The 26,696-nt window shown below is 45.2% G+C and overlaps 1 protein-coding gene and 1 long non-coding RNA gene across 3 annotated transcripts; one reads left to right on the top strand and one right to left on the bottom strand.

Annotated features, from left to right (window-relative positions):
- Positions 1 to 7,296: 7,296 nt before the first annotated feature.
- On the top strand, positions 7,297 to 15,498 carry LOC110015515. Of its 2 annotated transcripts, XR_002290734.2 has the most exons (4): positions 7,297 to 9,647; positions 10,468 to 10,525; positions 10,811 to 10,958; positions 15,154 to 15,498. It is a non-coding gene; the product is annotated as an uncharacterized LOC110015515 (long non-coding RNA). The 2 variants fall into 2 exon arrangements; XR_002874160.1 differs by lacking the exon at positions 7,297 to 9,647 and having other exon boundaries at positions 10,433 to 10,525.
- slc2a15b (solute carrier family 2, facilitated glucose transporter member 9-like) lies at positions 11,254 to 26,093 on the bottom strand. The gene is made up of 12 exons (NM_001278846.1): positions 26,049 to 26,093; positions 25,250 to 25,348; positions 21,402 to 21,562; positions 21,202 to 21,326; positions 19,396 to 19,541; positions 19,159 to 19,291; positions 18,893 to 19,080; positions 15,745 to 15,855; positions 15,572 to 15,673; positions 15,362 to 15,437; positions 14,303 to 14,430; positions 11,254 to 11,481 (listed from the first exon to the last, which is right to left on the bottom strand). The coding sequence occupies exons 1-12, from the start codon at positions 26,091 to 26,093 to the stop codon at positions 11,254 to 11,256; spliced, it is 1,542 nt and encodes a 513-aa protein (NP_001265775.1).
- Positions 26,094 to 26,696: the final 603 nt, after the last annotated feature.

Here is a 26,696-nt window from a genome sequence, read left to right as displayed (position 1 = left end):
CATGCATTGTCTCAATGGTTCACGCTGGTGGTTGTACAGTGGTGTGGGGGATTTATTTTTGGCACCCTTTGGACCCCTTAGTACCAACTGAGCATGGTTCCAACACCACATCCTACCTGAGTATTGTTGCTGACCATGTCCATCCCTTTATGACCACAGTGTTCCATCTTCTGATGGCTACTTCCAGCAGGAGAACCCGTCATGTCACAAAGCTGGAATCATCTCAGACTGGTTTCTTGAACATGACAATGAGTTCACCGGACTCTAATGGCCTCCACAGTCACCAGATATCAACCCAATGGATCACCTTTGGGATGTGGTGGAACGGGAGATTGGCATCCTGGATGCAGCCGACAAATCTGCAGCAACTGCGTGACGCCGTCATGTCAATGTGAACCAAACTCTATGAGGAATGTTTCCAGTACCTTGTTGAATCTGTACCACCAAGGATTTAGGCAATTCTGAAGGCAAAAGGGGTCCAACCCCGTACTAGCCAGGTGTTAACACAAAAAAGTCCACCAATTAACGAAATGCAACATTCTACACAAGCAAAGTTATTGTGAAATACAACAGTTTTCACAGAGACACAGCACCACATTGTGTTACAATAAACCAAAAATCTACAAACAAACAGACAAAAATTCTCTGAGGCCCTTAAAACGTTTCATCTCCAATTAAAATAAAATAAAAAAAAATAAAATAAAAAGTCAATTTATGTTTCTTTACAACATCCATCCGTTTTCCAAATCCTGTTTGGGGTCACGTGGTTGCTGGAGCCTATCTCAGCTACTGTAGGTTAAATTAAGAAACACCCTAGATCAGGGGTCGGGAACCTTTTTGGCCAAGAGAGCCCTAAACGCCACATATTTTTAAATGTAATTTTGAAAGAGCCATACAATAATGTATTGTCCCTTTCCCACACTGAGGCACGGAGACTTAACCTCATTTAAGGTTCTTTGTTCTTGTTATTGCAGACCGCAACAAACGGCGTTCAATTAATTCAGCAACTCCTGAATCTCTCCCGCCGAGACGAGAGCGCTTCTCCCAACTTTATATTCCCCTGCTCCTGCTCCAGCCCTCCCATTTCCCCTATTCGGCCCATAGCTGAACCCCATTGGTCCAAACTACCTAACAACAGGCTGAGCGACAGAACTGAGGGCCATCAATCAGATCTCTGCTTGATACGTTCAATAAACTCCAGAACTTTTAACCCTGCCCAACAGCCACCCAGTCCAACTCAGACCGCAACAATATGTTTAAAACTAAATATACAAGTGAATGTGTGCATTTGATGTCATTTCAACACTTTTAAAGTACAATAAGTCTGTGGATTCTTTTTAATAACATGGTTATGCTGTTGCTGATAAATGATGAGTATTTCTCGTGGTAGTTTTGCTGATGGTCTAGTCTGGTTGATACGTGGTGAGTTTCTGCTTCACGCAGGCGTTGAGACTTTAAACGTGATCTTAGGTTGGTCTGAATGTTCTGTAGATGTGACAAAGACTGCTCACATGCAGACGGGGAGCCAAACACACACTCACACGCCGCAGTGACTGACGGGCAGCGGGTTTTACGTTTTTACAATCCCTGCGCGATTCACCTGCTGCCTGTCCCACAACACCTCAGCCCCACCCCCCTGCTTTCTCCCTCACACATCCCGTCCCCGCAACTGCGCGCTCTTTCTCAGAGACGGGAGCGCGCACTTTTAGGCACGGCAATTCACAGGTTTCCAGTTGGTACAAACTCTGTGAAATTATAGATAATAGTAAACTGATAGCGCTGGCGCAGATTTTTCTCTCCAAGCACCGCTACTATTGCGCGCCTCTTTTTTTTTTTTTTTTTTTTTTTTTTCGCGCCCGAGAAGGACTGGACTAATGATAAAAAAAGTATAATTAAAGATTTGTCTGCGAGCCACATGTGACCATCAAAAGAGCCATATATGGCTCGCGAGCCATAGGTTCCCGACCCCTGCCCTAGATGGTTCTACACACAACCACACACTCACATGCAGACTTAAGGGACGAGTTAATTCATGAAGCACACAGAGGAAGCTGAGCCTGCACAAGAACATGCAAACTACGAACAGAAAGAACCCACCTGGGATTTGAACCTGGGCCTTTTCAGTAAGAGTGCTAACCACTACACCATCCTGCAGACGTTCTTTTTACGTTAAATTACGTTTATTTGTCCTCAGTTGTGTTGATTATATTAGATTTTGGCTTATTCTCTACAGCAACAGACCATCCATCCGTTCTCTTAACTCGCTGTATTCCGCTCGGGTCACAGGTTCAAACCCGGCTACTGTTGGGGGAAGGTGGGGTAGACCATCGACAGGTCGCCAGTCTGTTGCAGGGCCACACAATCACACACCCACACATGCTAACAGTCACACCTAAGGACAATTTGGAGTGATGAGTTAACCTGTGAAGCATGTTTTTGGACGGTGGGAGGAAGCCGGAGTCCCCGGAGAAAACCCTCGTATGCACGGAGAGAACATGCAAACTCCACACAGAAAGAACCCAGCTGGGATTTGAACCATGACCTTCTCACTGTGGGACAAAGGTGCATTAGTACAGCCCAATCCCATACCAATTATGTTTTAATGAGTTTGATCATGTTTTCCCTTTAAGATGAGACTATGGTGGTTCTGAGGATCTAAAACGGGAGAACTCTATTGACACATGCTCCAACATTCATTGAATGAAAACAACTAAGCAAACAGATGAGAGCTGAAGCCCTTTTGTGTTGGACAGATTTTACTATAACAAGGGGTTATGCATTTTCTGATAGCCACGGTCTATATTTGTATAAACACATTTTTGTTTTTTCATTGTTTTTTTAAATTTCTTTATTACATTTTTAGGGTTTAAATATATATATTCTTTTACTACAGAGGGAAGAGAGGAGCCGGTTTAGCTCGTGCTGGCTTGCGGCACCTTCCGTCCATGAAACCAGGGTTCAAATCCGGGCTGCTCCCGGTTCCCTTCTCTACTTCTGTGCCGGTCCCAAGCCCAGTTGCTTTGAGAAGGTTGCTTCAGGAAGGGCATCCGGCGTAAAACATTGCCAAGTTTACCATGCGACTTGTTCGCTGTGGCAACCCCTGATGGGAAAAGCCGAAAGAGAAAGAAGAAGAGAGACGGGAAAAGTGTAAAAATGAAAAACAGAAGGCAGGGTAGAGGGAGAAAGTAAGGGGATACAAGTGCCAAGTTGCTCATTTGAGTAGGTTATTATTTTAAGCTTCATAACATTTATGCTAGATCTGCTGGAAAGGCAAATGTTACATCCAAGAGGGAAATTCGGACGCTAAGATAAGTGGAAGATATCTGTCCATCAATACACTGTGGAGAGCAAAAACTTGACGAAAAGGCCTGCAAACTGAAAGAGCTCAGGATGAAACTGAAGCTGCTGTGATCCGTCAAAGTCAGAAGTCCTCAGCTGCAAACTGAACTCTGATGACAGTATTGAAAAGGCAGTAATAAAAATCAAGAGATGACGTGAACTTTAAAGCTAAAACACGCAACACATGACTAAGACGCTGTTGTTCACCTTTCGGCCATAGAGAGTCAGTTTTCAATGATATGCACCAGTGGTTTGGCAGACATTTTTACGATGGTTGCCATTCCTGACACAACTCTGTATTTTATCCGGGCTGGGGACCGGCACAGGAGGACCGAGACTCGGGTTCCCCTGGGGCTACATGACGACACGTGGCTAATCCATAAACACAAATTATACTATTTTTGGAAAAGATTCAACTCAAATGTTAATCATGAACAATAAAATTTAAATGTTAAAATATGAACTAAACTTTACGCTTCAACTTTTTTTTTTTTTTGCCTTTTCTTTCAAAATGACCCCACCCTTACATTGACGTGTTCTCCCTACCATGACAAAGGTGGATAAAGGTGAAGAGGATTTCATGTAATCTAGATCAAAAATCATTGAAGAAAAAGGGATCAGTGCACTGTCCTGGTGGGTCCAGATGACCCCACTCCCGATGTTAAAGTGCCTTTGATAGCACAAAGGATGGTTGACCATCATCATGTTGACTCAGCTGAACGGTAAAATCCCAGACATGACCTCTGAGGTGGGGACATCTAAAATATATTTTCATAGCATCCCTACTAATAAAATTACTAAAAAAACGCTGTGCGCTGTCTTTGAAAAATTAAGATTGAAAATGTGAGACTAAAAAAGTAAGCAAAAGATAGATTTCACAAAAACTGAAGCGTAAAAATACAATTCCTAAAATATTCAATTTGTTAGAAATAAACTTTACTGTGGGCCACATGTAATATTTAATGATCCTGGAAGTGTATTTCAAAACCATTGTTCCGTTTTAAAGATCACTGTCCAGTTCTGTGACATGGGAAAATCCTCATTTTAACGTACAATCCTTCAACTCTTCTTCAGAGTCTTTCTTCAAAATCTGGCACCGAGTCAGCATTTGTTTTTGTGCGGACTCCATCAGAGCTGCAGCAGTAGAGAAAAGAAAATGCGCCTCAGTTATTCAGTGGATGAGCATAACCTGTGTTTAGCGGCTCACAGGTCATTCCAGCACCATGCTGGACCTGCTGTACTGCTGTCACGACCACACCGCCGACCCAGAAGCCCTCTTCCAACCGCTGTGTCGGTTTAAACGCCTCCTTCAGTCGGAGCCTTTTGAGGATAGAACGGGACTGAAATCCACTCTCCCTGTGTTGGGGGGTGTGTGGGGGGCAGCACCAGCTGCAGTGTGTGGTTGATGGACTCCCCCTGCTGTTCCCCAGCTTCCTCACATGTCTATTTTCTCCCACTGGCTCCACGTCCCTGCTGAGGAGCAGCTATGCTGTGTCCCTGGATCTCCTCAGACGGGAGATCCTCAACATCTCATCTGACCCTTCCTTTTCCTCGCCCCCTCCCGTACTCCTATAAATACTCCATGGTCAGCAGAGGCTGGAAGCAGGAGCCATCGACCTCGGCTTCTCTCCGTCCAGCAGAGCAGTGATTTATGGGGGCTCGGGCTGCCGCTAACCTTGCACTTGAGCCTGGCAGCATAAATGATGAAGGGTCAGTGGCACTGTGGATGGAGGGGGAGACTCTGCCTCCTCTCCCTGTCCTGTTATCATCAGTGTGATGGAGACGTCATCGTCATCTCCGTGAGTATAAATAGAGCTGGATCAGGTGCCGGCCTGGCCTTTGATGGGAGCTTTAATTTCATGCCTAATTTCCCTCAGTAGAGAGGATCGATGCTGCCCTGCTGCTGCTCTCTGCCCCTCCACTCCTGCAGACACGGACATGCAGAAGGACGAACTGCTGACGGATGTGCACGCATGAAGGGTTCACCTGAGATCCTTCAGAGAAGCACGCAGACCTCGACAATCGAAGCGACTGGAACAGATGGCTTCAGAGCAACAAGCAGAATATGAGCACACAGTTACGCACCTGTGCGTGGAGGGTGCTACACATCGCCATGGTGATAAATATGAGTCCCCCTGTGCTGCCCAGGGGAGGCATTGAACTCTAGCCCCTCCATAATGACTTTGTCTACCTATCGATCCGGCTATGATCCATGTACTGTAATTTTTATATCATCAGGCCTGGCCCCGGCAATAACTCCAAGTCATATTTCGAGGCCCCGTCCACTTGACAACTTAATGATGCAGGGTCCTTGCAGAGTTTGCACAACTCTCCCCCCTGCTGCAGGGCTCTAATTTTTCCTTGTTCTCTCAGAGTAATATCACAGAGGGCAGCGAGAGGCTTTCTTCTCCCAGGACCCCTTTCTCCGTGCCACATATCTGTGAGCTTCTGTGCAGCGCTGGGCTGGCTGGGCTGGGACTGCTGAGCATCTGTCTTGGATTTGGAGCCGGCCCCTGCAGGCTCCTGGGGAGACTCAGCTGTCCCTCTTTAGACCCTGTTCTATCTCTCCCTTGGAGCCATGGCTATATTTCACTGTCATTTCAACTCTCTCTTTGTGGCCTGGTGTAATAGTGGGAGATATATGGCACTGCAGGCCTCTGAGTTGCTTCAGTCTTCTATAAAACACTGTCAGAGTGACAAAACTGCGGCCCTCGGGTGTTCGGGCGTCCCTTTTATGCGCGGGCACTTCCTCAATATCCGCCTCTGATCCTTTCAGGACAGAGAAGATCTGAGGCTTAGGTCTCTAAGACGATGAGTGGCAGCCGTTCCAGAGCGCGTGCAGCAAAAATTCACTCAAAGAAGAGCTGCCCTCGCACACGCACCTCCATCCGGGAGGTGCGTGTTTGCGGGGTGGGGTGGGGGCTTTGATAGAGAAGATGTCGCTCCTCACATCCTCTTTGCCCTCTCAGTTCTACTCCATTTCCACCTCTCTCTTTCTTCCTGCTCTCTGCTCCCCCCTCCCCTCCACCCCTTAGTGCTCGCGCACACCGGCACAGTCTCTGCTTCCTCTCTGACGCCCCCCTCACCCCCCAGCCTTAATTGGGAGTCAGGAAGAGCAGTGGAAATCGCATTAACGCGGGCCCCGCCTGGCTGTGCCATCCATCTTCTTTTTTATTACGCCGCGCCGGGGCTGCCTGCGCGCTGCCGTTCGATTTGTCACCGGCCTCGTTCGCTGATAACGGGCATTTGTCATTGCCGCGCCTCCCTGTTAATGTTATCATCTCCTCCCTGACAGCCGCCCTCCGCCGGGGCGCGCCGGCGACAAAGCACATCCGTCAAGCGAATATTTCCACGGCTAAGGGGACCGCGCCGCAATAAGCCACATTAAAGCACTCATGGAGGGTGCAGGCCGAGCGCGCGCGTCAGCGTGCACGCCCGGGTGCGCGTACGCACACAGAGCGCGTGGGAGAGGCATGGTGGGGGCCGACAGGGGTAGGTAATTTGTTGCAATTAATTACGCAGTGAGCGCGGCTTTGTAGTGTGGGGGCGCTGCATCTGCGGGGGGGCTCCTCCGTCAGGCTGTGATGCTATTTGTTTGATTTATGGCCTCTGCCAGCCGGAGGCGCGACGCATTATCCACAGAGCTTAACGCCAGCCTCCGTGACAAAGACTTTGCGCGAGACAGACCGCTGTCCCCCGTGAAGGGGTGTGGCCGCAGAGGCAGACCCCCCCCCCCAATCGCACGAAGCTCAAACACAGATACGCGGTCGGTCTCCTTCCTGCTCCTGCAGTGATCCTGGGACACGAGGACGTGTGATGCGCCTCGGTCAGGGAGGGGTGCAGGGGCCTAACAGATGGATCAGGCAGCCTAAAGGCATGCAGCCCCCCCCTGGCCCTGTGAGAAGATCTGATGAGGATTTAAAGCACCTGAGGAAAACAGGTGGGGCCGAACGGCTCTGTGACTCCACCCACAATATGACGTCACCAAACCAAACCCCAACAGTAATGTTCAATAACAAGTAGAAAAACGATTCCAACAACCCCTGGCTGCAGTCTGCAGACTGAGGCCTGCCTCAACGTAGGCGGGGTTAAACGCGTTGCGCTCCGCCCACTGTAAGGGATTCTTCTTCATCACCTTAATTAATTAATGATGTGTCTCTCCCTGCCCCTCCATGGCGGAGCGGCCACTCCCATCACAGTATTTTTTTTGGATTTTAAAATTTCCCACTTGCATTCCCACGGATTCGATAATTTATCCTGAGATGATTAAATTAAGATAAGATAAATTAAGATTCATTATTTTGATTTTAGAATATGTACACTCCTGCTTTCAGAGTTAAAAAAGAAACAGCCCTCTTTTATTTATGGCTACAGGAACAATAGAGCCAGACTGAGCAAAACTGTGATGTGTCGGTCTCCAACAAAGCAGCTCTTATCTCGTATAAATATATCTCATATTTTGCATTAAACAAGTCGATGCAATTCTCTTCTTTTTCCCGCCTCTGTGTTCCCTGCTTCTCCTGAGTGGATGAAAACACCACCTTCTTCTTCCTCAGCGTGTTCACAGACGCAGCAAATCAATGATCAGGATGTCTTTCGTGTTATAAATAAACCCCGGAGACGATCGCGTTGTTTCAAAAGTAGAAACGTTGCTCAGAAGTTCATTGCAGTTATCGCGTACAGACATTAAACGCCCGATTGTGGATACATCCTGGCGCCATGATGACCGATCGCTTGGCTCTTTAAAGCAAACGACAACACCGTCTTCTTCCTGCAAGGAAGCTGTTTTCTTTTGGTTTTTTTTACATCTATCACTCTTTCTTGCGTCCTTTTCTCTTCAAGCTGCTTGTAATTGGTCAATAGGTGTTTGTGCTGAGCTGGGGAGGGGTAGCAAAAGCTTGTTACACGTGCAGCAGCGTGTAACTGGAATAGAGCGGCAGGTGCAAATAAAAGACTATAAGAGACAACATCAACACAAAAACGTACAGAAATGAGTGACACCGGAAAAAGAAGCAAAATCCAGAGCTAAAGTATAGTGTGTATAGTGTATAGTGAAGTATAGTGAAGTATACTTCACTTTAAATGATAATGCAAAAAGAGAATTTAGAGTCTGGAAGAAAATAATTCTATCTAGAAGCGGCTCCACAACCAACCAACACCTGAGAACTGAGAGGATCTCCTTAACCCTTGTGCTATCCTAGGCACTTTAACGTTGAGTTGGGTCATCCAGACCCCACTACAAAGTGCGCCGAACCTTTTTTCTTCAATGATTTGTGATCTTCACTGGCGTGGATTACATGAAATCCTCTCCACCTTTATCCACCTTTGTCATGTAAGGGTGGGGTCATAGGATGGCACAAGGGTTATGAGAGCAGATGACATCACATACAGTGGGCGGAGAGCAACACGTTTAACTCCTCTCACATTGAGGCACGACTCGGGGCTTATCACCTATTTTGGTATCTGCAATGTTTGTAACTTAAAACAGGACAACACTGATGTCCCCATGTATGGTTTATCCTGACCCAATGTTATATTTTAGGGTTATTAATAGGACTGGGTATCATCAATAATTTCCAGAATCGATTAAATTCACCAGAGCCTGGATCGATTCGATTCCTTTTTTCGATTTCAAATGTTTACACATTTGGACATACTTGTATAGAAAGATATTAATCTGTAAATGTCTTGAAGAAATTCATAATAATTTGATACAGCATAAATGCTGTCAAATGTATCACTGAAATAATAAATGAATGAGGTTGTTAACACCATACAGTTTTACATGATTTCTCAAATGGAGAAGCTCCTACAAAAGTGTGCAGATCATTATGTTCTGCCTCTCCTGGAGGACGTCATAGTTTGGCCACTAGGGGGCGCTCCCGTTATACCATTGCACTTTATTCCAGAAGATTTGAACAAAAACGGTGCTTTACACCAAAAATGTTTACCTAAAAAAGTTTCCTTAAAACAGTTTGGTAAATTCATGCCTGGGAGTATGTTCAGCAGTGAATGTTTAGATCGAACAAGCATTAGCATTTGCCCTCCTATGGGAAATTCCATTATACGTTAGCATCAAGCTAGTGGACCTTGGCCTTACTGCCAAATAAACCTGCTATTTGGGCTTCTTATTGGTTAAACACACCTGATCCAAGTAATCAGCAGGAGGATTTTGCTAAAAACCAGCAGGATGCCGGCTCTGAGGCCTAGACTCTGAGAGCACTTCATAGGGGGCCCCCCCAGGGGTCCGTCACTTCTGCAGGAACGCCCCAAGTTCCACAGAAATGTGACATGAATGGAAGATAGAGGTGATTGCTGCGCTGAATGTTTGGTAACTAATCTGGGGATTTAGGCTCATGTTTGAACCTTTTGTTTATTTGAATCCGTTTCACTCCAGTGACATGCTGGACCCGTCACGGTTAAAGTGCAACACCTCAGTTGAGGAAAAAGGGAGGGGAGGATTTCTTTCAGCTGTTCTTTTAAATGAGTCATTGTTTATGCTTCAGTTGTCACATGTAAACATATTGCATCTCTGGAAGCTTCTCCTTCATTCTGCTGTGGAAGCTGAAGAGCAAAACGGCAGAATTCTGATCGTCTGAGTCTTGATTAGTCTGTCAGAGGTTAGTGTGAAGCAGCCAGTGTTAAAGCAGAGCCGTTAGGTCGATATTGGCACAAGCACCCAATTTGGCATGGATGTAACCTAGAATCACCTCTTTCAGAAATTTGCCATGAGAAAATCCAAAATGGCAGCCAACAGCAGCCGTTTTTTGAGCTTGAATCTGGGGAACTCAAAGCTCTGGAAGAACTGAAGAGTCACCTGGATTCAGGGTTGAATGTGTGAAAGTTCCTGGAAAAAATACTGTCAAATTATATTTTTTTGTTTTAATTTTTTGAATGACAAATTTCACAATCAACCCACTGAGAAAGTCAAATGAAGACAATTATGTAAATTTTCTTTAATCAAGGAGCAGTTGTTTTGACAAAGAGCTTTTGATTTTTACCTGAACAGTACAGGAAAATGTTTTTAATAGCCTCTGAAATTCAAAATTTCTTGTATTTTCATTTCAGGGAAAATACGTTGCTCAAGTTTTTGTTTAAAATTTTCCACTCTCCTCTTTGAACCCACAGATTTTCTCACTCTGGTTTGTGGCTACACCTGTTCATTCACTCCTGGGGGAAAGTCCAGGTAAAATTCAGCTTTTGGTGTTTTAACGTGACCTCCCGCTGCTTTTGATCATAAGCCCAGTAAGATGATTATGACACTGCCACTGCCATGCTTCACAGCAGGGTTCCTACCCTGAAGAGCGATCTGTTCTCCACTGTTCCACAGTTTGCAGAAGCCTAAAATCCAGCCTTTGGAGAACACTGTTTTTGTTGGTTAAAGTTCTGTTTTTCTGTGTGTTTAAAAACTTCAAATGATAAAAAAAATGACTATCACAGTTCAAGGATGGGTTTGTTTCGTCATCCTCAGAGTCCATAAGGGTGGAGCAGCGCAACAGCGCCCCTGTTTGGTCAGTGTGGGAGAGAAACAGCAAAGCGGAGAAGCAGAGGGATTTTCTTCAGTGTTTGAGAACAATTCCAGCGCAAGAAGATGCTTTCTAAACGTACAATGACAAACGGTGATAAAAGATGTTCTTTACATTTCATGTAACCTCTGTGCGTGTTATGGTGTCTCCTGGAATCGGATGGAAGCGTTGCTGGGCTTTTAGCACATTGCATAGTAAATGTTCATTCTGAGGTCTACAGCAGGAGGGGGGGGTCACAGGAGTCAGCTGTAAACGGTGAGGGAGGAATCAACTCCTCTTACAGTTGAGTCTTAACCATTAAGGAAGATCTAGGAAAAGAAGCAGCAGTTCTCATCGCCAAAGTTTGTCCTTGTGCCCTTCTTCATCATCTTCATCTGTAAAGCTCATCTCATTTTTCCTCGCGGATACCAAGAGTTCCATATCCGTTCATCAGGGCCATTTTCAAATGACCGTTGGAGGCCAGCTCTTCACTGGGGATCTTGTTCCTGGACGCAAACATCTGGCTGATCTCCAGAAAGGTTTTGTTCTTGGTCTCAGGAATGATGAAGATGGCGTAAATGGCCACTCCAAAGCAGATGGCGCAAAAGATCAGGTAACAATAAGGACCCGTGGCTTCCTGGAGAGAGAATGAAACGACACAGATGCAGAAGTGAGCAGAAACATGGCTGACAGACATAAAAACTGAAACCCAGTGAAAAATTGAGGTTTTAAAAAGAAAATTTCCACCATTTTCATCCATTCACCTTTTTTAACAGACGCCACATAAATCCAACTTCAGATGAGCCTGTCTAGAGCAGCAGTTTTATGTCATTTTGAATATTCTTGTCAGCTTAAGCGACGCCCTGTTTATAATTTATGGGGTTTATTATGGTGAGCTCCCCTTCCAGCTTTAACAGCTTCAGGAGGTCTTTCCACAGGTTCCCATGGTTTATAGGATCGTGCAAGCATTCTGCAGACTGATGTTGGGCAGAAGGTCTGACTCTCAGCTTTTACCCTCATAACTCAGGTCAGGACTCTGTGTCAGTACCAGTGTCAGATTCTTCCTCATTAAATTGGATCGTCTGCGTCTTCATGAACCTTATTTGTGCTTAGGCGTGCAGCCATGTTGGAACAGGAAGGAGCAGCCCCGAAACTGCTCCCACTAAAGCCTCAGTCCCAGCTGCCCTTATGGGTGGCTACAGGCTGGGTGCTGGGGGAAAATGGGCAAACCTGTGCGGGACAGACAGGTGGCCCAAATCAAACATCAAGGTCGTAGACTGCTTAGTTAGCCTGCAGAGCAAAAATGTTTATGCACATTCAGGCCCGAAGGCTGTAGGGGACAGGTTGTGGCGTACGCTTATACAAAACACAAGGGAAAATATGGGGGGGGATTAGGTGAGACATAGATTTTTTGATATTTTTTAACCCCACAAATTATGCACACTACCCAAGGAGCCCGCTCATATAAAAGGGCTCACTCCTTGCAGGCCTGAATGTTAGAAATAAGGAAATTGGACAATCAGAGCAAAGTTATTGTGGGCGTCCTACGAGCACTTACATATCATGTGCACATCCCACACCTACAAACACTTGCGTGCAGTCAGTGAGGAGCCAATACTCAGATCTTACTAACTACTAGAGTGTAGCGTAAGGACACCGTACAACGGCATCACCCGTACATCATAAGTGCGTGTCACTTAGGGTGTTTTCATCAGACTGGACAAATTTTTTGTTCACTTTAAGTAAACCAGAGTTCAGTTACCCAGATAATCCTGAACAAATTTGCAGTCTGAATACACCCAAGCAGAACCTGGACCAGGAACCGCTCTCTGACCCATCTTTGTATGTGGTCTCGCTTCGTTTCCAATCGGACTGAGCTTCGGTTCGCTCGGAGATTCCTCATTCTGAATACAATCCGTTCCCGGAGCAGAACAACTGAACGGATTAGGAATATAGCACCCATCGAGCTGCAGACAAATATAAAGCAACGATTGTTGTGTTATTAAACAGAAAAAGGGTCCAACAGTTTTATTTGTTAGAGCGTTTAGTTTAACACCGTGGAAAACGCTTCTTACATGATTTTCTGTGTCGACAATTCTCTTAAAACAATGCTAAAACTCAATGCTAGAACTCATCGAAATGTGGTCAGGTGAATGCAGGCTCATTAAACCAACTTGACGCACATTGTTTCTCACACTATATGTTGTCATAGACACTTAGCAGCGTACCGTCTTCTCATACCAGACGTCTGCCCATCACTGCTTGCATCCTGAGTCAAAGCACTCTTTGCCAGTAACTTTGCAGCGTGCAAAGTAACAAGTAAAAGTGTTGTTCCTGAACTCAAAACTGATAATTGACATATACATTTTTAATAAGTTAACTCTCTCAGCAAGGATTGTAAAGTGCAGCACGTAAATCTTTCTCTTGTTGTTTTGACCCGCCCACATAGTTCCTCACTAATGACTGAGGAGATCTTTAGTCATGTGGTTTTGTTTACAAGCTTTGGTCTGTAACAGAATGGTCCTCTAGATCAGTGTTTTTCAACCAGTGTGTGTGCCGTGGGAGATGGTCAAGTGCGCCGTGGGAAATTACTTTTTCTTTGTGTTTATTTAATTCTATTAAAGACATTTTGATAAGAATCACAGTACCGGGATTTAGCTGCAGCTATAACTGTGTAAGGAAAAGTCCCGCCCCTTTAACTGTCTCCGCCAATCATTCTTAAAGGCTTAATCACATGTCATCAGTTTGACCAATCAGAAGTGGTTAAAGTCTTCACTTCCTTGTTCTCAATTCTGCTGATAAAGTCGCTCAGTTCTAACAAAAATACCAGCTAAAGCTCGTCTTTAGCTGGTATTTTTTCTTTAGCCGCAACTTCCTGCTTTTTCTGCCACACTTATCACAAAAATCCACGTGAGATTGCGGGGGGGGGGGGGGGGGGGCTGTCGATCAATACAGACCATGAATTTATGCTTTTTTTTTTTTTTGGATTTTTGTCAGGGTTAAAGTGTGCCGTGGCTCAAAAAAGGTTGAAAAACACTGCTCTAGGTGCCAGTCTGAATACAGACCAAAAGCAGGGTTCAGGACTCGATCCGGAACAAAGGATTTCTCCAGTCTGCATACACCTTTACACAATTCTCACTTACCGCACGCATGCCAATCATGCGCTGCATTTTCATGACGATCCTTAAGGTGGCCGTATGAGCCTCAAGGGAACTGCAAGACACACCTGTGGCCCTTCCTGTCTATGAGCCTCCATGTTCTCCAAAAACAGGTCAACCATGTACAGGTGCATGTGACTAGAGCTTGTGAATTTTCCCAAATTGTTTCCTGGGTGGACATTAAATTGACCTCCGTCTCTGCTTTGTTGTGAAGAACAAACGGCTGATAACGTGAATCACAGACTCTCCAGGCCTCGCTCGTGTCCGAACTCTGCTTTGCAGACGTGACTTTGCTCTGACCTGCAGGAAGGGAAACACGAAACCGATGGTGAAGTTGGACAGCCAGTTGAGGCATCCGGCGACAGTGTAGGCAGACGGCCGGTGAGATTGCTTGAAGAGCTCTGCAGTGATCAGGAAAGGCACGCCGGCTGCAGAAACAAAACCATGATTAGCTTGTTTTATACTATCATTCCTCTTCTCTGCTAATCCACATTAAGATAATTAAAGTTATGGGTTTGATTCAGCTAGCCATCTGGTCAGAGTGTAAATCACATTTAATTACCTGCTGCTGTGGTGAGATAAACAGCGGCAGCTTCATTCATCAGCTAGCTTAGCCTTCTCATTGGCCCTCATTCACAATGAATAGAGGAGGAAACAAGCAGAGGAGCTATAAAGCTGCTCCTCTGTTTTCATGTATTTCATTACGACTTTGGTATTAATCACAAACCGATGAGAGGAGGAGTTTGGTCTGAAGGAGAAGCGGACCTGCAGCCAGCCCTCCCCACAGCGCTTTGACCAGCAGGTTCTGCTCTCATTCCTCATTGTTAGAAGTGAATGATGTGAAGGAGAAATATGCATTAGCAAAAGCTGCAGTGATCCGCTCCCAGAATGATGAGTTCATTATCTGTGCTCGCTAACTGCAGACAGGAAGGACTAATATTGTCCGACCAATAAGTGGGTCATAATTTGTCAACATGGGCGTCAGCGTGAAAGCAAGTTTCATCTGAAGGAAACCGTATTCATCACAGCAGACTAATGAACAATGAGCCATTACCAGGGGAGCAGAAATCCTCGTCCACACACTCCGGTAAAGATTTTATTGCTGCCATATTGACAAAAACCAGATGCAACTGAATTTATCATTCTTGCAGGCTTGTGTCATAAACCATCACATCCTACTTCTCCTCTCTCATCTCCTGCAATGGGCCTGGACGCAGATTTCCGACAAAAGAGTAAGATCTCCTGACTGGAGGACGGCTCTGCAGTGCCTGCAGTTGGAGGAGCGTCCAGCAGGGAGCAGTGTGATCTCAAATACGGGACACTCACTGCTCAGAGATGGAGCCATCAGTGAAGCCTTACCTGGACCTATGCAGAAGCCAGCAATGATCCCAATAACGCAGCCCACACTGATGTAGCTCATGAAGGGAATCTGCGCCTGCCAACAGGTTTTAAGGTTATTCACTCCAACAAGACCACATCAGGAGCATCAGAGCGTCAGACACTTCTCAAAGTGCTGCAGAAAAGCTTAAAGCCAGAGAAATGCTCTGCGTGACTTGAGAGGGCGTTTACCTGGTGGAGGACGGACACGGTGATCCCTGCACAACAGATCCCCATGAAGAGGAAGCCGCCGATGATCAGAGGCCTCCTGCCCACGCGCTCAATGGTGAAGCACTGAGGAATACAAGTGAGCTGTGTGAGTGGAATCACTGGGAGTGGGTGAGGAGTGTCTGGTGTTCACTCACCCCCAGCATCCCTGCGATGACCTCAATGGCGCCGGTCCCCACCGTTGTGTACTGAATGTGAGGTTCTGGGATCCCAGCGTTCCTGAAAATGTCATTTGTGTAGAACCAGATCTGGAATCACAGAGACGTAGACCATGAAGGAAGCGAGTGTTTTTGTGTGCTTCATGTTCTTCATCAGGCCGAGTGCTCCTGGTTTGGTCCAGGCGTGTTTCTCTGACGCAAACTTTCACCATGAGCTACAGACATACTGGACATGTGACGCGCATTCAGGAACTCAATAAAGGAGCATTTCACCCATAGTGTTCATACTGGACAAGCTGGGAGGGGCTCCTTCTTCTTTGTCTTTTTTAGAGTGCATATCTGCCACCTACAGTTTGAAGAGGCTTGTTGCGAAATGTTGAAGCAGTGCAAAATCCTGCTCCAGGCTTTTCCTTTCATGGCTCACTTCCGAAATGTGAAATATATAATTTGTGCAAGGCGCAAACCACAATTATTAATTTCCCCTCTGTGATCAACTTTCCAACGGTTGGCACCTCCATGAATGAAAAGAAATGATAAGAGATGCCATCCATTTGTCACTACCAAATCTGAGTCCCTGATTGGTGAAGGTTTAACATGGTTTAACCTTCAGCGCGCCTTTAATGGTCGTGCATTTTGGACACACATGGATTTAGCTTAAGCCTGATTCATGTATCATGATCTGAGGCCTGGGCCGGGTCCCACTCCTGCTCTCCTGATCCGCTAACCGTGAACTCATCACCACTGCAGAGAGAAACACGCCGCATTACAGCAGAGGTCGAGCTCCTCTCTGACCTTCAGGACGCACCAGTTTCCTTAGCAACTTCAGAAGAAAAACAAGCCTTTTGTTGGAATATGGGACAGTCAACCTGAAGAGCATTTCTAAGACTTTTTGGAGCTGAACTCTCAAATGTGTGGAGGATTTCTCAGGCTCTTGTGCACAAGAGCGGCTTGGAAACCACAGGGGTATGCTTCAGAGGAAGATAAACGAGTCAGCCAAACGTGGAGCCTAAAGCCAGAGACTCCAGAGCCACGAAGGTCGCTTGGTTTTAACCTGTCGGGATCATCCTGGTAATTTATGTTAAGTTTAGAGCTTCAGAGTAAAGTAGATAAAAAAAAATGCCAGCAATGCTTTTCCAGATTATGTGCTTTCAGGCTAATGCAGCAGAGAGAGCATCTGAAACCTGTTGAGCTGCCCTGTATGTTAGAAACGACGACACATTTACTCTGCCCACACTGCAGGTTACAGGAAGTTCATTAACAGAAGTTAAATTAACCACAATTCCAACCCAAAAACCTTTTTTAGGACTTAGTAAAAAACAAGTTAACTTTTCCTAAGACATGTTAAGTTCTTAACCTGCAATACTGGGTCATTCCTACTAATGTTGGTGTTCGATCCTGTTTGATATGACTTTGGTCATATCCTGTGGATTTGAGTGAACTTTTTAAGGTGCTGCTCTATTCTGAAAGAGTCATGGAGTTCTTCAGCTTCACTTCCTGTTTGTGTGTCATCTCACTTGCTCCTCGTCTCCCCCACTATTCTGACCGAATCCTTGTCAAAGTTCATGGTAAATGGCGTATACTTATATAGCGCTTTCTACCTTCTTACGAAGGCCCAAAGCGCTTTACAGCCACAGTCCCATTCACCCATGCACACACACATTCACACACTGATGGCGGCTCCGCTGCCAAACACTGGCGCCAACCTCCCACCAGAGGCAAGGTGGGGTTCAGTGTCTTGCCCAAGGACACTTCGGCACATGGGCGTGCAAGGCGGGAATCGAACCTGCAATCTTACGATCATGAGTCGACCGCCCTACCACTGCACAACGGCCGCCCACTCAATCAAAGTCCCTCCTCAGAAAGTTCTCTCATTGTAGTTATTCTGTGTGGTGATTATTAAATCTGTTTTAAAAGTATTTGCCTCCTTCCTGATTGTTTTTACCTTGGACGTATTTTTTTTTTTTTATTATTATTATTATTATTATTATTATTATTATTATCCTTATTATTATTATTGTTTTAACTCCTAAGTTTTCAGATCCTAAATTGTTTTCATTAGATAAGAAAAATTATTTTGAATAAAACTATGAAGATTATATGAAATAGTTAATAAATATCCAAACATATGATTTTCTTCTGCCTGGATTATATGTATATTTTTCCATTTTCTTCCAAAATGGCAGACATCAAACATGGGGGTGATGGACAATTAGTGCTTTAGAGCTGTTTTTCAGTCAGAACCTGGATAATCTACTTCACTGGAATCATAAAGTATTCCAAAAACCCAAAAGGAGAATGTCTTCCAGCAGTTCATGAGCTCAACTTCTGTGCAACATGTCCAAATAGAGCTGCAGGCCCATCCCGCAAAGCCTCAGGTCCACCAAACAGAGCAGCAGGTCATCCTGATAGAACAGCGAGTCCAGCTAACAGACCGGTAGGGAGACTAAACAGACCAACACGACAAGTTCACCAAACATAGCAGCAGGTCCAAAAAGGAGGAACAGGTCCTCCAAACACAGAACTAGGTCCACCTCTGACTGATAATGATGGTTTGTGTTAAAGTCTGGGCTGAAATCTTTCAGATGACCAACATTGTTGCTGTCAGGAATTTAAAGAAGCCATTATTTTGATTTTAGGAAGGTTTTTTTTTGGTATTGTTCTACAAAGTGATGGCCACATCATTAGGGTCCCCGACCCCCCAAGGTTTTCCCAAAAAAAACAACAACAACAAAAACAAACTCAGCAAAAGACAAATACATTCTCTGAGTTCTGTGTGCCTGAGTTCATGTGTGAACCCCTAAGTGTTCCTGTGTGCGGCAGTAAGGGTGTGGGTGTGTGTGCAGACACTCTGCAGGATGCCCCCCTACTGAGAAATGATAGCAACATATGAGAGAAGTTGCCTGAAGCGTCCATCCATACAAAACAATGAGAGCTGAGATGACCTTGTTAGGTGGGGATATGACCAGAGAACAATGAGGCGTGGCCTCTGTGCTGCAGGTGAGGCTGTAATGTTTGGTCAGGATGGAAAAAGCACAGCTGGGAGCTTCGCCACAGTCGCTCTCACGCTCACATTACCAACACAGTTGTGTCACATTCTTTAAAACAACACAATGGCTTTCCCACTCACCGCATCAATGCCAGACAGCTGCATGCCGATGTTGACCACCACGATGGTGATCACCTGCCAGCGCACACAGCTGTCCATGAGCAAGCGGCCCACTGACAGCGTCTGGATGGAGGACAGCGAGCGCTGCTCCTCCTGCATCTCCTCAATCTCTGCCTGGATGTCTCCTTTGCTGCGAAACCACTTCAGCGCTGAAGACCAGAAAGAAAGCAGGAATGACCGAAATCCTGACGTTTCAGGGGCTCAAATGTGAGGATGCAGCTTCAGACCTGCAATGGTTGCATGAATGTTTCCCTTCTCGATCAGTAGGTACCGTGGACTCTCTGGAAACCATGGCAACAGCATCAGCTGGACCGCAGTAGGAAACACTACAAGGGCCAGGAGCAAAGGCCAGTGCTCCTCCTGCGTTAGAAACAGAAGTCGCTCGGACTTTATACTGTACGTCCTCTGTTTTGGACAAAGTGAAGTTCCACCCATCCATTCATGTGCTAATGTAAAGTTGGTACCTTTCCCAGCAGTTCGGAGAGTCCCAACACCTGAGCGATGAAGACTCCGAGGCAGATGTGGATGCTAGGAACCAGCCCCAGGAATCCCCGTAGGTTTTTGGGGGCGATTTCACCCAGATACATGGGCACCACACTGAGACAGATCCCTGAGGACAAACAGGCCACAGGTGACTTTGGTTTGATCAACATGTGTTGTGTGAGGTTGAAAGTGGTGAAAGGTGCAAGCGGCACAGAAGATGAGGAGATCCATGTGAGGACTGACAGCATCTTTGCTCAGTTTTCTTGCTCTTGTTTAACGTTCATTCTTTCTGTTAGGTTTGGTTTCCTGCCTCTGCCCATGAGCACACCTGGATGAAGTTGTGAACACCAGCTGTTTTAGGACATTTGCGGTTCTTCTGTTTCATGTGGCCTTTCTTTCTCCATGATTCTGTGTCCCTTGTTCTTTTCTTTGCTCATGTTCATCCTGCTTACGTTCACGTGTTCTCGTGTTTCCTGACAGTCTGAGGGCTAACTGACTAATAGGTGAGGTCTGGTACACTTTGGTAAACTTTCCTGCTTCAGCTGTATTTTAAGATCAAGTCCTCCAGAATTCTCAGCAGCTCATGTTGAATGTTTCAGGGGGGAGCTGCTTCTGTCTAATGACCCTGCAGTAAAGGCCTGGCGGATGCACACACTGATTACATTACCTTCACTGTAAAAACAGGCCAAATTTTTTGAAATACAGAAAAAATATTTTTAATGTATCCAAAAAAAACTGCTAATAGGAAAAGAAAGACTTGTCTATACAATAGAATTCCAGTTACTGCACAATCAATTTGGGCCTTAAAAGAAAAAAAAAGGCCCACTCCAAAGAAAATTGTGGTTTTGGTGTTTATAACTTGTTCTTATAGATGATGAAGGACATAAAAAAAGTTCAGCTCACAATTGCATTTCTGAGTATTTCTTTATTCAAATGGATGTGAATGAGGAGCAGATGAAAAAAATGCAGTTTGAAAAAGAGCTTATTTGTGACAGAAGATCAAAGTTCCATTAGCTGTCACACACACCTAGCTGTGTGAAATTTGTTCTCTGCATTTGACCCATCCCCTGGGGGAGCAGTGAGCTGCAGACAGCCACGCTCGGGAACCATCTGGTGGTTTGACCCCCCTAATCCAACCCCTAAATGATGAGTGCCAAGCATTGAGTCTTTGGTATGACTTGGCTTGGATCTGAACTCACGACCTTCAAATCAAAGGGTAGACACTCTACCATAAGGCCACTGAGAGGTTTTATTATGCTGGGTGGGCCACAAGCTCCCTGCTCTTCTCCATCCTGATGCATCCACTTGATGACTAGATCCATGTCTTTTGTTTTCCTCAACTTAGCTGGATAGCTCCAATATTGCTCGCCATTTTTGTTGCATCAGCAATTTTAGGTTGGGGGTGTGAGGGGGTGTAACCACTGGTGCTCTGCAGAAACTATGTCTAGAAAATGACATACGTTTTTAGATTTTGGCTAAAAATGGCTAAATCATAAGTAAAAGACCCATTTTGCAATGCTTGATCAATAGATCAAATGATGGTCGGAGTGGGTCAAAGTGTATGGGAGAAGAACCACAATGGTCTCCAATCATCACTCACTTGTGATGGAAACATCGGGGTGCTTTTGATGCTGAAGTGGCTTTTTTGCTTTTGTGGCCTCGGATTAAGAAAATCAGTTGAGTGAACTCAAGTTGGCACATGCTGAGTCCAGGAAAGTTTCAGAAACATTTGAAAGATCTGAGCTGGACTGGTGGTGTCATGACCCTAAGGAAGAGAGCAGACGTACCTGAGTGAACTCCTGTGATGAAGCGACCAGTGATGACCATGGCAGGATTCCTGAACCACCTGCTGAAGCCCATCAGAGCACCTCCAACAAACACCAGCATGGTGGATCTCACCAGCGTCCCTTTCCTGGTTCAACAGAGCCTCTGTTAGTTCCCTCAGTCCAGGAAATTAGCAACCAGAGGCTCCTTCACTCCCACTGACCTCCCGTATTTGGTGACGAGTCTGCCCACCAGCAGCGCTCCGGTCATCCCGCCGATGGCAAAGATGGACACGGTGATGGAGTACAGCACTGTGAGAAGATGATCGTCTGGAGTCCGGTCATGGCGCTCGAGTAATGTTTCGTTGTAGAACGCTTTGATGTACTGAAAAGAACGGCATGTGTTTAATCCAGCAGGCAGCAGACCAACCTCCCAACTTTCACAGTTACTGACGTCTGTTTTCACATCAAAGTCTAAATGAAAGGAATCCCCGGGCTCTGAATCTATGGAGTAACATTCATGTCAAAGGTATTTTGCTGTTGTAAAATGATGCACAAAAATATAAATGGGTTTCACATTAACCACATTTGTGCAACTCTAAAAACACTGCAAGAACAGAACAATTTCCTACTTTATGTATAACCAATTTGCCCTCCTATTTTGTTCAGATGATATCTATGTTGAGAAATCTTTTCCGGTCTTTAGAGCAGCACTTTAACGTGAACAAGAACATTTTTGTACCAGTGCACACACAGTCAAAAACTTTTAACACAAACTTTCCTCCGAAATGATCAACCAATCAGCGTCTTTTTCCTGTCAGCAGCCAATCAGTGTGCAGCCTCTGACTAGCTAGCCAATCAGATAGCGACATTCTAATGCATTCTACCTTTTTTTGGTTGAAGTAATTTGTGTAACCTGGAAAGACTTCCTGCAGTCAGTCTGTCATGTGATCATGACTGCAGTGAACCAGCTGATGTGAACATACCAAAATCACAGAAATGTCTGAAGAAGAATGTTTTTTGTATTTCCTTTTATGCTTTTGTGTATTTTGCAATATAATCAAATGCCCTTATTTTATTCTGAACTTTTCTTAAAAACCTTTTGGTATTTTATTTTCACACTCGGGCCTCCTGATTGATCGTGGAGGAAAAATGAACAGTAGCGGTTTGTGCGCGGCTGGAATTCTATGACGCCAACCCTGTCATGTGTCGGAATATAGCTGTGAAGGAAAACAACCTGGAGTTAGATTGATTTGCACCGCTGTGACATTTCACACCAAGCTTCTATCAACTGTAGTAAACAGTGGAAATGAAAAAGGAGGAAGAAGCCCCTCCCTGCTTGTCGAGTGTGAACACCACGGGCCAAACCAAGAAGGCATGTTTAGCATCTTCTTGAACGCACGTTTAGTATGTTCTGGAACGTGCGTCACATACCCAGTGTGTCCGTAGCTTTACACTTTGAGTGATTTTCAGGATTCAGTCCCTAGAGTTCTTTTAGTTACTTTGTGTAACTTTGTGTAATGTCATTTCTTTATATGTTTTTGGGGGTTTTCTGCTCAGCATCTTTTTCGCTGTCTCTCCTTCAACAGTGCTTTCCCTGGAACAGTGTTAATAGTCATGGGTTATACATGCTGCTACACAAAAGGATCACAGTACACACGACAGGACAGGTCGTGAACAACTGCCATAGGAAATGATGTAAAAGCCGATCAAAGTCATTGATGAGGATTATCAGAGGAAACTGCCATTACTGAAAGAAAGAAGGAGCAACATTTACACAGTGCAGCTGTAGATTCAAACTATAAACACTGATGAAGACTCTGGATGAAGATGTTCAACATAAACAATTCTTCTTTTCTTTTGTGACTAAAATACAAATTAAGATCTAGAAAACAGCATTAAGGTTTCAGGCACCACAGGGAAGCTCTTTTTGTTTGCATGGTTTTCTGCGTCGTTTGCAACTGCAACTAAAAAAGTGATCAATATTATCACTACAAACAAAGTTATGAAAACTTAATGACTAGACAGAGAGTAGCCAACTGATTCTAACATTAGCTTTTACAACAACCAGCTATACTTTTATTTTGAAAATGTAAAATTTGGGAAAAGCAATGTTTTTAAAAAAATGTTGGTGTGTTTAGTAGATTTCTGTAATTTGAGCAGGAATGGGCCCTTTTAATATTTTCTTTAAACCTGAATAGTATTTTAATGTTTTAATGATAACTATGGAAGTCAGAGACTGGGAGTGGGGGAAAAAACACCAAAACTGAACCAGGGGATTGGGTGGGGCTTTTCAAGTGAATAAAATAACATTATAAAAAGAATTGACATGATCGGACAACCACCAGGAGCACAATTCAATGTGTGCCTGCCAAAAGTCAGGGGAAATGCAGAGAGCTCTGTCACCAAGGGAATTCAATTCAAAACCAAACATAAATTAGTCAGGTGATTCATTAACGTGGTCCAGGTTAACAACAACACCCACTGGTGACAACACCCACTGGTCCAGGTTAACAACAACACCCACTGGTGATGTTGATTTACAGCAGGCATGTCCAAAGTGGGCCTGCAGGCTCTTTCGTAAAATCAATCATACACGGCTCCAACATTAACTAAAAACTGTGTACGAACTCTTTATTCTAGTTTGCTAAATTACGTTCGAAATAGTTGTAAGCTTGTGGCAACACTGGAAAGTTAACTACTGTTGGTATAAGAAAGAGAGGAGGAAGGAATGTTCTTCCACAGAGAGAAGGAAAGGCAGGATTGAAGGACTTGGAGTACGAACTTTGAATGTAAGAACTGTGACCTGAAACCTAGAGCGTTGGTGGACATGATGGAAAGAAGAAAGGTGGATCTCCTGTGTGTTCAAGAGACCAGATGGAGGAGAATTAGAAGAAGAAAGAAGGATGAAGGACAGCAAAGCTTATAGATTGGAAGCAGCTTCAAGCTGTTTGCTGATGGAACGAGGATCATAGGAGGAGAGATCCTGAAGGAGGAGTTTGATAAGAATGTTCTGGAGATGAAGAGAAGGTCAGAAAGGGTGATGAGTCGGAAGCTGGAAGTTGAAGGTGTGATGGTGATTGTTGTAAAGTGTAATGACCTCCCCCCTACCCCCCAGGTAGGATGTGAGCTAGAGGAAAAGGAGAAAATCTGGGGGGAGATGTATGAGGAGATCCAGGGCCTAGAGGGGAGAAAGTGCTGATTGGAGCAGACTTTGACTGACACGAGGGTGAAGGAAACAGATGATGACAAAGTGATGGAGACGTTTGATGCTCAGGAATGTAGAAGGAGAGATGGCGGTGAGTTTTGCTACACGAACGGAAATGTTAGTGGAGACAATTTTCCAGAAAAGAGAGGAGTATAGGGGGACACGAGAACGGAAGGAGGAGAACACAGGCTGATGACAGGGTGTTCAGATGTAATCTAAAGAGATCAGTGTTGCTGCTGGAGAATCAAACAGCATAGAATGGTGGTGTGAGGATGACTCTGGTGGCGAGGAAGATAGAGAGGACTTTTAAGGAGGAGTTTCCCCCCCCCAGTACAGCAGTCTGAAATATTACATCTAATTTAATGGTTAAGTAAATACTTTTAGAACAGACTATGTGTGAACTGTGGAATAAGTTAAACTGGGTTTAGTTGGCGGTTAAGATGTTAGGTAACCTGCTCCTTCTGTGCCTAAACGGGCTTCAAGTCATTGGGCTACATTTTCTGTCTGGATAAATGTATAAACGTATGAATTCTGTAGCAAAAAATTGGAAACAAATTGAAATATCTTCTAACAAAGTTGTAAGTGAAGAAATGGTTGACGAGGAGCTGCTATATAGCGGCATGAGAACATCAGCAGATCCTGCATGCATGTCCAAACAGGAAAGTTCAGCGTGAAAGCAGCAGAGCGAAGCTCGTGATGGATTCAAACCGCAGATCATCGATGACACGCTGGAAGTGACGCCGGGGCCCGCATGACTCCAGTCGAAACCGCGTGACGGCGAGAACAGAGGGCCCAACAGAACACCATCGCAAGGAGACGTGAAAGCCAGTGGAGCAGGTGGGGAGGGTGCTTTAGCCCACAAACCTGTGCAGGTGAGTTGACGACTGCCAGGTTGTAGCCGTAGAGCATGGAGCTGCCAAACGAGGACAGGAGAGCCACCGCCAGCAGAGACTTGGTGAGATGCTGAGGGGAGAGCAACAAGAGAGGAAAACTTTACAACTATGCCAGAAACCCTCAGGACAAGATGCCTGGAAAGGAGGGTTAGCGTTGGATCTGGATTATCTTGTGGCGCACAGTAAAACATCACATGAGTCCTCTTTGAGTTTCCCTCCCGCCGGAATTCCTCACATCCTGACATGTAAAGCTGTGCAGGCTTTTCAAAAGCCACAAGAGAAAGCCTGGATCCCTTTGACCTGGCATCCAATCCGTTAATTTCCAAAGTCATGGAGAAAGGTGTGCAGCTGAAGGACTTTCTGCAGTTTTGCACCTTCAGACCTTCCAGCTCTGTGGTGAAACGCTGATGTTCTTCAGCGGTTTGAGTGAAGCGGGACAGGGAGCTGAACAGTAGCTGCACAGTTCCTCTGAGTAACTTGATTTAGCTCCTAATGACATGATGGAGGCTTGAAGGAGTCAGGGAGGTGAAAATAGCTCAGAGGAGACAAAGCTGGCCAGTCAGCATCAATTTGCTCAGATCACAAGTCAGATGTTCAAGTCTTAGTTTCTGCATCGTTTTCCTCAAACTTCTTAGCATGCTTAGAAAGCCCTTGACTTGTTTTTTTATTTTTTTTATTTTTTGGAGTGAGGACAGATAAAGGTTTCTGACCCCTTCCCACCTGCCCTGATGCCAGACACGTTTCTGATAGAAAATCAAAACCCAACTCACCCCGCTGGTTTTTCCAGCATTTTCTGAGATCAATTCTTCCGCCATTTACGTCATCAATAATCGATCCAGTCCTGATCTGCTGCTCAAAGATCTTAAACTCATCTGCGCGACTTTGGAAAACTCTTCTTCCCATTTGAGGCAAGCTGCGCGCGCTGGGCGGAGAGGAGGTGGGCGGAGCTTCTGGGTTCAGACGGCGCGCGGGCGTCAGAAGCGCGTGAGCTTAACGCACGAGGGGACAAGAGAATCAAATTACAAGCGGAGAGGGTGATTTTTTAAGCAATACGTCTGATAAACAAGGTTAAAATGCAATGATTGATTGTTGAATAAATGATCTAAAGAGGAATTTCTGTTTTGCATGAGTTGGCATCACAGATGGAGCTGTTGTTGTTTGGCATCAAACCAGAAATAAAACAACCCTTTTAAGGTGTAAAGGTGATGCTGAAGGCAGTTTCTGTTGATGAAAACAGACCCAGGAGTTTGAATAAACATATGAACAGGTGTGTCTGCGGCTCACTGTAGGTTAAACCTGTTAATATGTACAGAAGGGGCGTTAGAAAAATCGTTTCGGGGGTGGGGGGTGGGGGGGGCGCTTTCTGGCTCCTCTCTCTCTGTGCGGGGTGGGTGGTCCTGGGCCTGGAGTGTCGGCGC

Source organism: Oryzias latipes, chromosome 1 (genome assembly GCF_002234675.1).
Source record: "Oryzias latipes chromosome 1, ASM223467v1".
Taxonomy (NCBI): Eukaryota; Metazoa; Chordata; class Actinopteri; order Beloniformes; family Adrianichthyidae; genus Oryzias; species Oryzias latipes.
The sequence above is the reverse complement of the archived record's forward strand: the minus strand, read 5'-3'. Positions and strand labels throughout refer to the sequence as shown.

What these genes read in the sequence shown, in the direction of transcription:
- slc2a15b (NM_001278846.1), bottom strand. Translation starts at nt 26,093, where the DNA reads ATGGCGGAAGAATTGATCTCAGAAAATGCTGGAAAAACCAGCGGG. An exon ending in ATGCTGGAAAAACCAGCGGG is followed by an intron (nt 25,349 to 26,048) that starts GTGAGTTGGGTT and finishes CTCTCCCCTCAG; the next exon opens with CATCTCACCAAGTCTCTGCT. An exon ending in TCGTCAACTCACCTGCACAG is followed by an intron (nt 21,563 to 25,249) that starts GTTTGTGGGCTA and finishes CGTTCTTTTCAG; the next exon opens with TACATCAAAGCGTTCTACAA.